The sequence below is a fragment of the Hemiscyllium ocellatum genome, chromosome 11 (genome assembly GCF_020745735.1).
Source record: "Hemiscyllium ocellatum isolate sHemOce1 chromosome 11, sHemOce1.pat.X.cur, whole genome shotgun sequence".
In the NCBI taxonomy this organism is placed as follows: Eukaryota; Metazoa; Chordata; class Chondrichthyes; order Orectolobiformes; family Hemiscylliidae; genus Hemiscyllium; species Hemiscyllium ocellatum.
The window spans coordinates 74,754,301-74,770,380 of record NC_083411.1 but is presented as its reverse complement, the minus strand read 5'-3'; the positions used below and the strand labels follow the sequence as shown (position 1 = coordinate 74,770,380).

General features: G+C 38.1%; 1 protein-coding gene across 1 annotated transcript in view; it reads right to left on the bottom strand.

Annotated features, from left to right (window-relative positions):
* aifm1 (apoptosis inducing factor mitochondrion associated 1) overlaps positions 1-16,080 on the bottom strand; it is a 50,511-nt gene that overhangs the window by 12,893 nt on the left and 21,538 nt on the right. Inside the window, exons 5-10 of the mRNA XM_060832211.1 lie at positions 12,559-12,686; positions 11,059-11,189; positions 7,343-7,433; positions 6,930-7,014; positions 5,678-5,754; positions 1,111-1,219 (exon numbers count right to left, since the gene is read on the bottom strand). Of these exons, the coding sequence (XP_060688194.1) occupies positions 1,111-1,219; positions 5,678-5,754; positions 6,930-7,014; positions 7,343-7,433; positions 11,059-11,189; positions 12,559-12,686 (621 nt within the window). The remainder of the gene's footprint in view (positions 1-1,110; positions 1,220-5,677; positions 5,755-6,929; positions 7,015-7,342; positions 7,434-11,058; positions 11,190-12,558; positions 12,687-16,080) is intronic.

Sequence of the window (16,080 nt, the reverse complement as noted above, 5' to 3'; positions counted from 1 at the left end):
ATGCTCTAAACCTTACGAAAGGCTTTTGTCCAAAATGTCAAATTTCCTGCTCCTCGGATGTTGCCTGACCTGCTGTGCTTTTCCAGCAACACTCTAATCTTGACTCATGTTCTAAACCTGGCCAGTTTTTCTCCCAAACCTTATTCCACTGGTATAAAGTCAAATCAAGGCAAAGAGATGGTCTCAGGTGAGATAAGCAACTCAAGCACACAATGGGACAGAGTGTTTATGTTTGAACCCAAAGCACTATCGGGAGAGCTACCATTAACATTAAGGGCTCACGTCAGTAAAGATGACATGTCAGCAGTTAATGTGTGTAAATTTGAGGTTATCTTCAGTCTAGCAATGTTAGCCATATGCTTGTATTTAACAGCTGTTTCAACTGAAATCCATATTTAGTTTAACGAATGTATAGATTTTAGTTATTAGTCCAAAAGCAGCTGACATATGAAATACAATATAGCTTTCAGACCAGACCACATTAATTTAAAATGATGCAACTTCAAAAGGATCTAGTAAATTAATAACATACCCTGATTTTCCCCAAAACTTAATAACATTTCCTCCACAAATGCTACTTACCTATCAGAGACAGATAGAAACATGCCTTGCAAGAACATAGTACAAGTACATTCTCAACTAGGTTTCCAATCCATCTGCTATGAATGTACAAAAAATCTAGCCCTCAATCTGATAAGAAATATCAACAGGAGGACATATAGTACCTCAAGTCTGTTGTGATTCAATGTCACAGATTAATTTTATTCACTTCTCATCCAATTTTCCTGCTTCACTTCCAAATTCCCCAACCCCATTTGTGTCCAAAATCTATCAATCTCCACCTTTAATATACTTATCAACCAAGAATTCATCATCCTCTGCATATAGAATGTCAAAAACCTTCAACCATTAGAGAAAAGAAATTTCTCACCTCGGTCCTAAATAGTCAATCTCTTTGATCTCCCTCATTCTAGACTCTCCAGGTAGGGGTAAGTGTCTCTTAGCATTTTGCTGTCACACCCCCTTAAAAATCGGAAACACTTCTAAACGCCAGAGAATATAGGTCATTCTACTCAATTGCTCACGATAATAAACTAAAAGAAAACATACCACGTCTTCCCAAAGCACAGGCCAATTCGCTACCCAGGAATCCACCACCAATAATAACAATAGACCCCACATTTCTTGAAATCTTCTCCAATGATTTAAAATCTTCTATCTGCAAGAGGATTTAAAGTCAACATTAGAGAAAGTGGTTTCTGTGGATTTCTTCTGCAAAGAACATATAATTAAAAAAAAGTCCCAAACACTATTTATTATGCTCCAGGTCACAGCATAAATTTGATGCTAGTTCAAGAATTGTACTAATCCCGACTCATAGTAACTTGGCAAATAAGTTGTATTTTGTACAAAAGCCATCCATATGGTGAGATATCACATTAATTCAATGCCAATTACTGGGCACTATTAGGAACCAGATTGGAATAGTTGTTTCATGTATGCTGACCTCTGTATGTAGAAAAGACTTTCTTTCATTTGATTTTGGAAGGATGCAAGACCTGTCTCGGTCTCCTGCAAAGTTTCTCTCTTCCTGAACATGTGTGTAATTTTAAACACTTGAAAACATGTTCAATTCATTGCTTCACTCTTACAAGCGCAAATTTTTTAAAAATTCTAATGCAGTTTTAGCCTTCACTAATGGGACCTAATTGACTTTGTACTAAACATTTCAAATTATTTCCTCAATTTTATGACAATTTGTTCAAGTAACTTTGTACTCTCAAGATTTCTAAGTATAATTCTGTTTCTCCCCAAGAAAACCAGTTAAACCAAATTGTGTTCTCTCGGCATTTGGTCGATTTACAATGAGAGGTCGGGGGTTAGTGGTTATACTTGGATTTTAGAATCTCTTCTAAGAATCCCATTGTCAAGCCACAGAAAGTTAATGGCAATAGCAGATAAATTTAAACTATAGAAATATTGCTGTAAAAAAATCCTCTGACCTTTAATTACTAAAATAAAAATTGATTACCATCCCCAAACAATTTTGCTTTTAGGTAAGAAGTATAACATTATATGTTTAAAAACTGCTAACAAAATGATTAATTATCATTTAGATTGCAACGAAATGCTTTATCGCATCTATGTGCAGGAATTGAATGAATATAACTGATCCAAAAAGTTCAAGAAATATCAACTGGAGATAATATGGGAACCTTATCCAAAGCATAGAAACAGTTGACAAGACTAAAGATAAGGGTATTAATAATCATTTTCCCTGAATTATGCTAGCTCTGACTTATTACCCAGCCTTTGAAAAGCCAATGAACAAAACAGATAGCAGATGTGTGGAGACAACAGTTGATTTATTTTCAATGCCAAGGACAGTTATTCAACTTGAGTGTTTGCACCATGAGTCAGAATCATCTCTATGATGCAGTCTATGAATTTTGTATCAAGTAGAGGAGACATTGCTCACAACCCACTTCATGAACATATACACAAATACAGTCACAGCATTATTTCATATTTAATTTATTTTTTCTAACAACTTTTAACCACATATTAAATTACAAAATACAAACTATGGTTTTATTTCCAAACCTTTTCAATTAAAGCATAGTATGTGTTTTTAGGTTTAAGTAATCTATTGTTAAAAGATCTCTCGTAGTATAAGAGCATAATATGATTTTTGTTTGTTGTCCACTTTCTTGGAATTACCCTGCCCATAAAAATGTTCACGTTATTATCAAGAATTCTAAATGTACTATTATAATTTGTTTTTCCATCACTATACTAAGCTCGCTTTCCCTCCTGTCAAACAAAACTAAACCCTAGATGAGATATTCTGTTTTTGAATTTAATTAGTCAGCTAGACTTGCATCAAATATTCTACAACATGTTCGCCACTGGACTTTGAAATCATTCCTCCAGACAACCGTACATAGGAATGAATGGCAGTATTGTTGTCACATATAATATAAACAATTCGGCTTGGGATTTTAGAAATCACTTTATGGTTTATGAGATTTTTGAGCAAACAGAAGTCTCATTATTCAACATAATATTGTTTGTTGTCCATTTTGAAATTTCAATAAAATTTATAGAGAAAAACTGATTTTGCTTCAAACTGGGATAGGTTTTATTATGTGCTCCAGTGGACTGGATTTTATTTCCATCTGAAATTTAAGGCAAAACCAGCTTTTTGTTTTTGTTTGCTTTATGCTTGGGGTTATTCATGATTTTAAGTCCCATACCCAGCAAATCAGTTCACATTCAAGGGCTAACTTTGAACATACCAAAATTTCTTGTAATATTTCCTCCCTTACTTCGACTTAATATCTGTAAATCTTCCTCCATCTCCTTGGTTGTAACTTGAACGCCCTATCTGAATCCACTGTCTCAAGTAGCTCCCTTTCTTAAGTCCTCAGTTAGTAGACAGCTAATGGAATGTAATGGACAATTTATGATCAATAATTAGCTACTGCAAGGATGCAATGTATTTTGTACAGGTAGCAAAGTTGCTTCTTACACCCCCATAGCATGAATTTATAATTTACTTTACAATCATCTAACAATGTCTCAGCTATATCATATTGAACAAGTTTAATTGCTAAGGTTAATTTAAGTTCACTGGCTTTATGGTGACAGAGTAGACTACTTTCACTCAGGCCTCACAGTTAATAGTAGTACACAGCCAGCCAAAGAGATTTTGAGGCGAGCCATGTGAGCAAAGAAAAACATCCAGCAGGCTAATATCCTTAATCAGGTTCCAGTGCATGCATGCTGGCTATCATTTGCAAGTGCAGAAATGTTTGCAGTCACTATGAACTTGGAAAGGTAATCATACATTGAACTGGATTAGATGTTCTATCTTATACACTTTTTACTTTTTATGACTAGTGGAACTGAAATCCAATAATGATGTTGCAAATTTTTACACTTTACATAGCAAGAGAAACCAGGAGGAGTAGGCCATTAGACCTTAAAAGCCATCTCCGCCATTCAATGATGTTCATGGCTTATCCTCTATCTTAATGTCATGCTCCTGCTTTCTCTCAGTCTTGTTTTGTTTTACCTACATTGCTAGCACTACCAAAACCTCACTGCACAAGTAGCAACATTTCCTGCAACTGAGAGCTGTGTAGCATGTGAGAACATTTCATCTAACATCAAGGGAGTTTATGCTTGCTTGCTAACTTGGCTGATGGCTTAGCTAGTTAGCATCAGACTTGTTTAGCTACAGAGGTGCAAAGTTAAATTAATTCCATTCAATTCTTGACTAAATGTTTACTGTACAAGTTAAAGGTATACAAATGCTGCATTTTTACAACTAGACTCAGAGACTCAAGGTTTAGAAAAGGTGGATGAGATGGAGGAAAAGGAAATAAATTATGCCAAGCATTGTGTACATAAACATTGGATGAAGAAAAGTATGCACTTATTGGAAAATAAGCATTTTTTTTAAGCTCACACATACTCAGCGAAATATATTGAGAGTGTCTCATAACTGTGAATCAGCACATCATTGTTCAATACGTTCAGGACACGTAGGGAGAAAGGAGAATGTTTGCAGCAAAGATATGGTGAAATAAACCTACTACAAGAAGTGCACCAGCTATAGAGGTTGGTCAAATAGAATTTGCAGTATACATTCTTATGATTATGTATTGGTGTTGGGTAGGTGTTACTGAATTAAGATTGGAAAACCATAATTGCTTTGTAAAATCAGCTATCTTTTAGATTTGCTGTTTGTGAAAGAAATGTAACTAAGTTAGGGGATCAAAATTCATTGCCTATTTTTACTTCAAACTAATATAGAGCTTGAGCATTATAATGCAAGTCATTAGGCCTGGCTAGAAGAATTGATATATCTAAGTTAATTAATTAAGAAAACTAAAAAGGAAAATTGCCATGAGATAGATCCTTGTAGAAAGACAAATTGAACCTTTACAATTAATATCTAAAATAAGAATAAAACATAATAATAAACATTTTCAACTTTTTATTTCTGGTGTAGCTGAGTTTCTTTTTTTAAATTGCTTTGCATTTAGGGATTTCCTTTGTTTAAATAGTCCATGTTAGCTTAGTAATTGTCCTGAATCAGCCCATAGATCATATCTATCTTTTACTGCAATGAGATATAATCCAAGTTAATAAAGTAAAATTGCAATGAACAAAATGACTGGACACCATGTCTGCTGGGATCAAACAATGTAGGTGAGTTGAGCAGCATGTCGAAATGTCTGATTGCTTTATCATTCTGAATCTCCTACATTCCATAAAGGGTTGGCATTCTCAATATTCCCTTAATTAGCTCTGTGAGCAGCCAGACAGGAAGCATTAATAACCTGCTTGACTTTGGACAGCATCAGACCCTCCTTTAGATGTGGATAACTGTTCAAACGCACGCATTCAGTGAATAAGGATCACTGGTTACAATCAGGATTCAAATCCAGATAATTTACCTACCCATAATTGAGGGGTATTGAGTAGCATTTCTAATACTCTCCCTCAATCAGCTAATTTAATACAAGTCAAGACTGAATGCTCCTGTCCTATATTCAAAACCTTGTCTTCGACAATGAGTTGCAGTTTAAGTGCTAGGAAAGTGAAAAAGAAAATCTACAAAAATTGAACCAGGGGTTGTGGCAAACTCGCAGAAGTAATATTGTACCTTTCTGAATAGAGTTGTTCGCTTTTGCACCTCTTCTCCTGCTCTTTCAAGTGCTGGAAGGTTACGTGGAGTACCACCTAGGGACAGAAGGAGAAGGTTGAATAAGAAAGAGAGAGAAAGGGGAGGAGGAAGAACAAACTTAAGCAAAAGTTCTTCGAATCATTTTTTAAAAATGTTCATACGGCAATAGTGAAACAGAGATGGCATACTATAAAGTCAGTGGGTTGTGGGCTCCCCCCTTGTAATTGTCACTCACTGAGCTCTTGAGCTTGCACTATATGATTGTAGGAGTACTGTGTGGCAAGGTCAGGCAAAGATGCAGGCGTAATTACAACATTTAAAAGACATTTGGACAGATACATGAATAGGAAAAGTTTGTAGGGATATGGGCCAGGAGCAGAGAAGTGGAACTAGTTTAGTTTGGGATTAAGTTTGGCACGGACTGGTTGGATCAAAGGGTCTGTTTCCATAATGTTTGACTCTGTGACTATGACTAAGAAAAATTAAAGCCCAAATTTTAGGCATGAGAGACTCAGTTGTGGTAATATGACCAAAATCCTAAGTCCCACTTCTGAAAACAGTACTTCCTATTATCACTAGGACAGGAGTGGAGTCAGGACAGGTTTTGCACACGCATGTTTTGAGGAATCAGCTGATCATTTAATAGCAGCCATGAGCAGGTCGAAACTTTGTGGATTTGTTTTGAATATCAGGCCACCTTCCTGAAGAGTCAAAATAACCCCATGTAATCCTCTAAGAATATGATCCTGGGTGACACTGGGTAAGTCACTTCCTCTTGAAGGATGGTAATAAGTGGGTGAATGGGGCAGGCGGCTTGTTTGGGCTTCTGGAATCTTAATCCAACCTGCTTCCCCAGATTGAAAATAAGGGGTGTCCAGGTGACTATATTGACAGGTTGGGTTTATGGAACTGTGTAATTCTCCTCCCTTTGTGCATTGAACCTGAAAAAGAATATTATGGCCTGAGTAGCATATCTGAAAAATAAAACACTGGCCAAAGAAAACAAAATTAGCTTGTTTTGCACCATAGTTTCTAAAGGTATTTCCTGTTCACAACATATGAAATCCATAAAAGTGTTTCCACCATAGCTTACTTGTGCTTAATACTGAAACTAAGTAGCACAAATTACTTAAACTTACAAATAAAATATAAATTGCAATAAATATGCAGCTCAGATATGGTCATAAATTAAATTCAAAAGGGTCATGTATGATTGAAAAGAAACATTTACCTGTTGCAATTAAACATTTATCGTAAGCAATTTCAGAACCATTGTCCAATCTTACTTTATTCCCTCGGACATCCATGTGCAAGACCTAGAGATGCAAATGTAGAGTGCATATACATCTTGAAATTAAAAAAGGCCTCCCACACAGAATTTTCTTTTTTTAAACCCAAGCTTGACTTCATATGGTATCAAGTATGTCAGAGCAAAATGTCAGAGCAAGTTCACTAAAACAAAATGAGAAATGGAAAGTCCTGTTAACATTTCTATCAAGTGCAAGAACATGCAGTTCCTGAGACAAACCCTTTCTAAAACTAAGCAAGCACATATTGAATTATAGAAAATTATGGAGCATCTCCACCATTTTTAAATACAAACTCAGATAATAAGCTGGTACAATCTTTTGATTTTGGACTCACTTTTCTGCTAGTCAATACAGCCACTCCTCCATTCTCCACAAAAGGCAAGTCTTGAGGACTGACATAGAAAGATGGGGGCTGGAAGAAAATGCTGTAAAACGAAGATGGCAGATTAACTATGTTCTTCTTACGTCTTTTGAAACTGAGAAGTAACGTGACAACTTAAAAATCAGGGCCTTTAATTTAAACTTTCTGTTACTAGGTACAAAAGCATTCATGCACCTTCTCTAGATAGTGGAGAAAAAACTTCAGTCAATCTTGTGCTTAATATCCCACGAAGAAGCTAGGAATCTGAATGCCTAGCCTTTAGTGATTTTGTAGCCACTCAAATCACAGATTTTAGTGCCAATGTATTTACAAAACAACCTCGATTATCCAAACGAGATAGGAAGCACTATTTTGTTCGGATAACTGACTACTCGGATAAGGATAATGTTTTTACGGAACCTTGAGAGATCTTGTTAGGATAATCTGAAATTCAGATAACTGCCATTCGGATAACCGAGGTTGTTCTGTAGTTCTCTTTGGCAGATTAACAGTTCTGCTATAACAGAGTAGTACCATTCTCGTGCAATCCCATGCTGTAAGAAAATTGAGTCAAAGCAGCACCATTTAAACTAATGGGGCCGGAATCACATTTTGACTAATACATGCTTTAAAAGTTCTTGCTTTAAAAGAAGCAGTATCCCAATTCATCAATCACATTATAGCGAATTTGCATTAATGAAACACCTACTATATGAGAATGACCTGTAATTCTTGCTACCTTTGTAATATGTTTTGATTATCCTATTGATTTGCAGCATCTTAACCTCTACGTATTTCACAACATTTTAGATGCAGGGTGAAATATGTGGGGATATTTGAATTCAGTGATTCCAATTACGTGATTAGTTGGTTTCAGAGACATTTCATCTAGTTTTGGAGGCAATGTGGTAAATGTGAATTACAGAGAGTAACAAAGCAAGCAACATTTTAAAAATGGTGACACTTAACAGCATTGAAATTCAGAACACCCAAGACTGGTTACCTGCCAGGCAGATGACTTAAGAAAATACAAAATGCAATTCCTTAATTAGAGGCTCAAGTCTAGCCTTTGCATGTTAATTCCCTCAAGTGCCATTATGTATAAATTGTCTCTCTTTGTATAATGAACACAATCTCAGCAGTTGGTCTTCCAATTTAACATTTCAACACACTATCACTAAGCTTACTAACTATATGACCGCACCACCTTATTAAATACTAGATATAATTGCACTGTAAATACAAAAAGGATGAAATTATGGCATTTGAATTTTTAGTGCAAATAGGAGCACTCATGTTTTACTAGTTTTATTCTCTAATGTTTACCTCACTAATTAAGTGATCCATGGTTAAAATACTTAAATTCACCATTTTAGCGAACTTCTACTGATCTTCAGCATGAAGCTATGATCCTAATAGGCCGCTTTACTACAGGAACTCTTTAGCATCACTTTTCTAAAATGTATTTCACTGTTTTTGTACAGAGGAACCTTGATTATCCCGTATTCGATAATCCGAATACAGGATTATCCAGCAAGATCACAAGATCCCGATCTTGGTTAAACTATGTTGTTCAGCATTCCATTAATCAAACAAAATTCTTCACACCCATGTCCTTCAGATAATCAAGGTTCCTCTGTATATGCCATTTTCGTTTTTTTTCTGATAAAATACGGATACGTTATACAAATTACGAGCAGGATAAGGAAATTCAGCCATTCAATAAGATCACGGCTGATCTGTTTGAGTTTTGAATTCTGTGTCCCATTTACTTTCATTCCATTGCTTAACAAAAATCTACCTCTGCCTTAAAAATATCAATGAGCCTAGCTCCATAATCTTCTGAGGCAGAGTTCTAACTTTGCATAACTCTCAGAAAAAAATTCTCATCTGTTCTAAAAAGTTAATGCCTAATTTAAAAACAGTGCCCCTAATTCTGGATACACCTACAAGAAATATCCTTTCAATGTTCACCTTGTTAAGAAAAGTCAGGATCGTATACACTTTAATCAAGTCACCCTTCCATTTTCTAAACTCCAACGGAAATAAATCAGTTTGTTTCCTCATTAGACAACCTAGTCATTCCAAGTATCACTCTAGCTAAACCTCATTAAGTCACTTCCAACAGACTTACATCCTTAAATAAGGACACCAAAATTGTGCAATCTTCAAGGTTTGGTCTCACTAAAGCCCTGTATAACTGAAGGACATATTTTCATGTTCAATTCCTCTTATAACAACAGACAATATTCCTCAGCCATAATTGCTTGCTGTATCTGAATACTAACTTTATCTGACACGTACATCAAAACAGCTAAATCCCATTATACCTTGGACTTCTGCAGTCGTTTCCCATTTGCTTTTTCACTCTTCCTGCCAAAGTGAACAACTTCAATTTTTCCCACATTACACTCCCCTTGTCAGATTTTTGCTTAATCACTCAACCAATCCATTTGCAATCTCCATGTCTTTTTCTCAACATACTTTTCTGCCCATTTTTGTGTCATTTGCAAACTAAGATAGCATACTTTGAACCCATCATCTAAATTAGCTTTTCCATGTATTTGTTGCTTGTGTATAATCTGGTCAATTTGGCTACAAAAACTGGTTTTGAAGGGGTGCTCAATGGTCAAGAATGATCTTTCTGCCTCTTTTAAATAAGTAGTAATGTACCGTAGAAGAAGAAAATACGAAGTGAATTTTGTGAAAAAGATTTGACATTTTCCTCACATGTATTTTATCTCAATTAATTGTCATTCCAAAAAGAAGGAAAAGGAGGCCCATCACTCAGTGTTCTCTCCAAAATGCTTTTTTGGAAAAATGAGAAACGTAGAAATCAAAAATTCTTATTGTTAGACCATAAGATTATAGGAACAGAATTAGGCCATTTGGACATCAATCTGCTCCACCATACAATCATGGCTGTCCATGCTTCTCGAACCTTTTCTCCCATTTACCCTTGATCCCCTTACTAATCAAGAACTTACCTGTCTCTGTCTTAAATACACTCAATAATTGTCCTCCACAGCCCTCTGTGACAATGAGTTCCACTGATTAATTACTCATTAGCTGAATTTAGACTAGACTTACAGTGTGGAAACAGGCCCTTCGGCCCAACAAGTCCACACCGACCCGCCGAAGCGCAACCCACCCATACCCCTACATTTACCCCTTACCTAACACTACGGGCAATTTAGCTTGGCCAATTCACCTGACCCGCACATCTTTGGACTGTGGGAGGAAACCGGAGCACCCGGAGGAAACCCACGCAGACACGGGGAGAACGTGCAAACTCCACACAGTCAGTCGCCTGAGTCGGGAATTGAACCCGGGTCTAATTCTTCCTCATCTCAATTCTAAAGGGTCAACTCTTCACTCTGAAGGTAGTGCCCTCCTGTCCTAGTTTCTGCAACTCCTAGAAATATCTTCTCTGCACGCCTCTCAGTATTTCGAGCAGCTTCCCCCTCATCCTTCTGAACTCGATAGAGTACAGACTCAACTGCTCCTCATATGACAAGCCCTTCATCCCTGGGATCATTTTTGCAAACCTCCTCTGGACACCCTCCATTGCCAGCATTTCTTTCCTTAGATATGGGGCTCAAAGCGGTGTGAGGACTTTGCATTGTAAAGTTGGAACAGAAAAGATGCACCAAAAAAGTGACTTAGTTTCAACAATGTCAAATGCCGACCTTCTCTCTTTTCCATTCCACTGCTTAAATCTCAATGTTTCTGGTACACTGGAGTCATCAGAAAACCACAGCTCTTTTGAAAGTGGTGGCCGCATATAAGGCAAATCTGGTTCTTCTGAAACAATCAAGACCTGAAACATATAGAAAATACCAAGCATTTAAAAATCTAGATTGTGACTATACCCCATAAAAATGCTGTTAGACACTTCTGACTTGTTTGACAACCAAGACAGCAATACAACAGATATGCCATATCACAGATGGGAAGATGCTTTTTAGTTCTTAGCCAAATGAGATTCTGCGCTAATTTTCTATCTCATCAACTGAAGTTCATTTTCGATTCTATTACCTCTATGCCTTGCCAAAGTACCTGACAGACTCTCAAGATGAGTCAGATGATATGCTATAATAAGATGCTTACGTCCTCACCTCATATTCAGCTTTAATTCCTGTCCTACATTTTCATCTGGTGAAGCAAAGAATCAATATTAAGTACTCTAAAATGTTGGTGACCTGTGACCAGTGTGGTTCCACAGAGATCAGTACTGAACTTGTAACAGTTTACAATATATATTAATGACTTGGAGTAAGCAAATCTACTGCAGCCAAATTTGCAGATTCCCTCAAAGAAAAAGTGGAAGGGCAGGTTGCAAGAGGGATACACATTTTTTTTTGAGGAAATATAACAGAATTAAATTTGCTGCTATAAATTGAGAATACATCATTGTTCAGGCTACTGTACATGATTTATTTCTCCCTTCTACTTCTCAAAGCAATGCATCCTTCTTGGAAATAAAGCCTCACTGGTACTAACCAAGTTTCAATACTTAGCTCAAATGTCTATTCTCTCTGTATGATCCTGAAGAACACACAATATCAACTTGATAGTCAACTGTAGGAAAAACTATCCAGTCTTCAACTGACATTTTAATGCATTGGCCTACAGAAGGTGTCACTGAACAGCAATCAGGAGCCAGAAGGCCAGGTGATGTTCCTTTCTGTAAGAGCAGGTCCTGAAATCAACTGTAGGTCTCCACTTTCTGCCCTGCTACTATAGCGCACATTGAAAGTGGCACAGTCCTGAGGACTGCCTTAATCACCTAAACATTAGATTAGATTAGATTACTTACAGTGTGGAAACAGGCCCTTCGGCCCAACAAGTCCACACCGACCCGCCGAAGCGAAACCCACCCATACCCCTACCCTTACATTTGCCCCTTACCCAACACTATGGACAATTTAGTATGGCCAATTCACCTGACCTGCACATCTTTGGACTGTGGGTGGAAACCGGAGCACCCGGAGGAAACCCACGCAGACATGGGGAGAACGTGCAAGCTCCACACAGTCAGTCGCCTGAGGCGGGAATTGAACCCAGGTCTCTGGCGCTGTGAGGCAGCAGTGCTAACCACTGCGCCACCCACAAACATTATGGAATGCAGTCATCCAAATGTGCATTTAATTAGATAAATGTCTAATGAAAAGCGAATCATTACCAACCCTTGCTCCAGGATCTCGTGCACGGATAGATCTAGCTGCTGCAAATGAAGCAGTTCCACCACCGATCAGAAGATAAGGAGCATGTGATGGGATATCAGGCCGAGAACTGACTGGCACAACTGTTGATGCTGTCATAAAGGAAGGAACATCTTTATTAACCAAATTCTATCTGCACAGGATTCAGCATTAGCAATGATCTTATCAAAACCTCAAACAAATAAGTAAATTTACCATCAATCAATAGGTAAAATATGCATCTCCAGGAATGTCTTCAAGTGACAACATATTCAAAACTACAAAGTGGCTACTCATTGCCACGAATGTTATTTCTAATGGATTTGGCAACGGGTCAGCACACACCTTATGTAATGTTACATTAATTAACAAACAGAACAGGTAGAAATTGTATCAAGTAGCAATCATGAAAATTGCAAATAACATACTTTGCTCAAAAAAAGCATGCATTTCATCAAATGTTTACAATTATTATCTCAAAAGTGCTTCTTGGAAACATCATCTTCATGTTTACAAGCTTCAACAATTAGAAAGGTAGCAATATCTTTTTGCAAAAGGGCCTTAACTAGACTTTTTTAACTGAAGCATTTACAGAGGAGACTCGATTATCCAAAGGATATGGGCAGGGAATATTTTGTTCACTCAGTTGAATTCTGGATAATCGAATGCCAGATAACATAATTTAGCCAGGCATCAGAATCGTGTGATCTCGCCGGTTAATCCAATATTTGGATAATTGAGGTATCTCTGTTTTGAATTATTTCTCTTGACATCATCATTTGCTCTCCTACAGTTAACAGGGCAATTAAATTGCACACGAAACCAATCAAGAACAAATGACACTGAACTTTTCATCATCCCTGGCTTCTGTGACCTGGGTTCCTCTCCTGCAATGAACATATAATGCCAATGGATGCAGGTTTGCTCGCTGAGCTGGAAGGTTCATTTCCAGACATTTCGTCACCCTACTAGGTAACATCTTCAGTGGGCCTCCTGGCGAAGCACTGCTAATGATGTCTGCTTTCTATTTACAGGGGAACCTTGATTATATGAATACCAATTATCTAAAAATCGGATTATCTGAAGAAGATCTCAAGGTCCCGATAGAAAAGTTACATCAAAGACGTGTTTCCAAAAGTGATCGCATCTTTTGTTTACAGTGATTAAACAGGCACCGTCTCCAAATGACTAACATTTTGCCCTCTTTCTCATGGTTGATCCAATAATCCAAAACTTCACTTTCCTGTCCTTTCCTACAATCCTTGATTCACTTGCTGATTAAAAATATCTCTCGACTTGAACATACAGAATGGCCCGGCTTCAACTGCCCTGGGGGAGACAGTATATAATTCCTTAGATTAACTGCCCTCAGGGATAAAATTCCTCCTTATCTCCACCTTAAATGCGCAATTCCTTATTCTGAGATTATGTTCTTTAGTCTTGGACTCTCCCATGAGATGAAACAACCTTTCTGCATCTACTCCGTCAAGTCCCCAAAGAATTTTCTATGTTTTTATAGGGTCACCCCTCATTTTTCTAAATTCCAATCAGTACAGGCCCAAGCTGCTCAACATTTCCTCACAAACTTTTCCCCTATTCTTGGTAACAGTCAAGTGAATAGAGCTAACTTTGAAATGGTGAACAGACATAAGACGTTTCCTTTTAAAAGTCGCAATTCTGCCTCAGTTGCTTTCATATAGGCTCTTTCAATTTCTAGACAAAAACAATACTGGGTCCATGTAGTGTACTAATCTTTCTTGCACATTAACTGAAAATTTCAGAGCATTTATATAGTTTTCATTTGCCCTAAGTTGTAGTTTACGTTTTTGTACCACAACGCGCCAAATTAACGGGACTCTTTTGCCTCTTTTATGACAATCAAACTATTATTTTCCACCAAACTAAGAGATATTAACTACCTTCAAGACTATTGACATGGCTATAATCCGTGAGAGTACATTGTCTATAGTGGTTCTGTTCGCCGAGCTGGGAGTTTTTGTTGCAAACGTTTCGTCCCCTTTCTAGGTGACATCTTCAGTTCTCGGGAGCTTCCTATGAAGCGATTCTGTGCTGATTCCTCGGGCATTTATGGTGGTTTGAATCTGCCGCTTCCGGTAGTCAGTTGCTGTCCACTGCAGTGGCCTGTATATAGGGTCTAGGTCGATGTGTCGACAGAATTTGTTGATAAGTGCCATGCCTCTAGGAATTCCCTGGCTGTTCTGTTTGGCCTGCCCTATAATAGCCAGAGAAACAATATCCAACCTGCTGGACATACATAACAGACAACTGGACCTATGCCTCATAACACACTTCACATTCAACAACCAGATATATGAACAAATCAACAGAACACCCACCGGCTCACCAATCTCCGGACTCATAGCAGAAGCAGTAATGCAAAGGTTAGAAAAAACAGTTTTAACACAATTACAACCCAAACTCTGGGTCAGATATGTAGACGACACCTTTGTAATCATTAAAAACACAGAAATAGAGAACACACACCGGATCATCAACGCCACACTCACAGGAATCCGATTCACGAGAGAGGAAGAAAAGGATAACCAGCTCCCATTCCTAGACGTGATGGTACAAAGAACACCGAACGGAGAATTCACCACGAAGGTATACAGAAAAGCCACACACACAGACCAAGTCCTGAACTATGAAAGCAACCACCCCAACACACACAAACGAAGTTGCATCAGGACATTATTCAAAAGGGCCACAACACACTGCAGCACACCAGAACTACAAAAAGAGGAAGAAGAACACCTATACAAGGTATTCACCAAAAACGGATACCCGCGCAATTTCATCAACAGATGCCTAAGGGAAAGACAACGAAATGAGGACATGCCACAACCCAAAGGACTGGCCACACTCCCATACATCAGGAGCATTTCTGAACTGACAGCCAGACTGCTGCGACCACTAGGACTCATAACAGCACACAAACCAACAGCCACTCTCAGGCAACAACTCACCAGGACAAAGGACCCGATACCCAGCATGAACAAAACCAACGTAGTGTACAAAATCCCATGCAAGGACTGCACAAAACACTACATAGGACAAACAGGAAGACAGCTAACAACCCGCATCCATGAACACCAACTCGCCACGAAACGACACGACCTGCTATCCCTAGTAGCCATACACTCAGATGACAAACAACATGAATTCGATTGGGACAACACCACTATTATAGGGCAGGCCAAACAGAGAACAGCCAGGGAATTCCTAGAGGCATGGTACTCATCCACAAATTCTATCAACAGACACATCGACCTAGACCCTATATACAGGCCACTGCAGCGGACAGCAACTGACAATCGGAAGCAGCAGATTCAAACCACTATAAATGCTGGAGGAATCAGCACAGAAGCGCTTCACAGGAGGCTCCCAAGCACTGAAGATGTCACCTAGAAAGGGGACGAAACATTTGCAACAAAAACTCCCAGCTTGGCGAACAGAACCACTACAACGAGCATCGAGCCACAAATC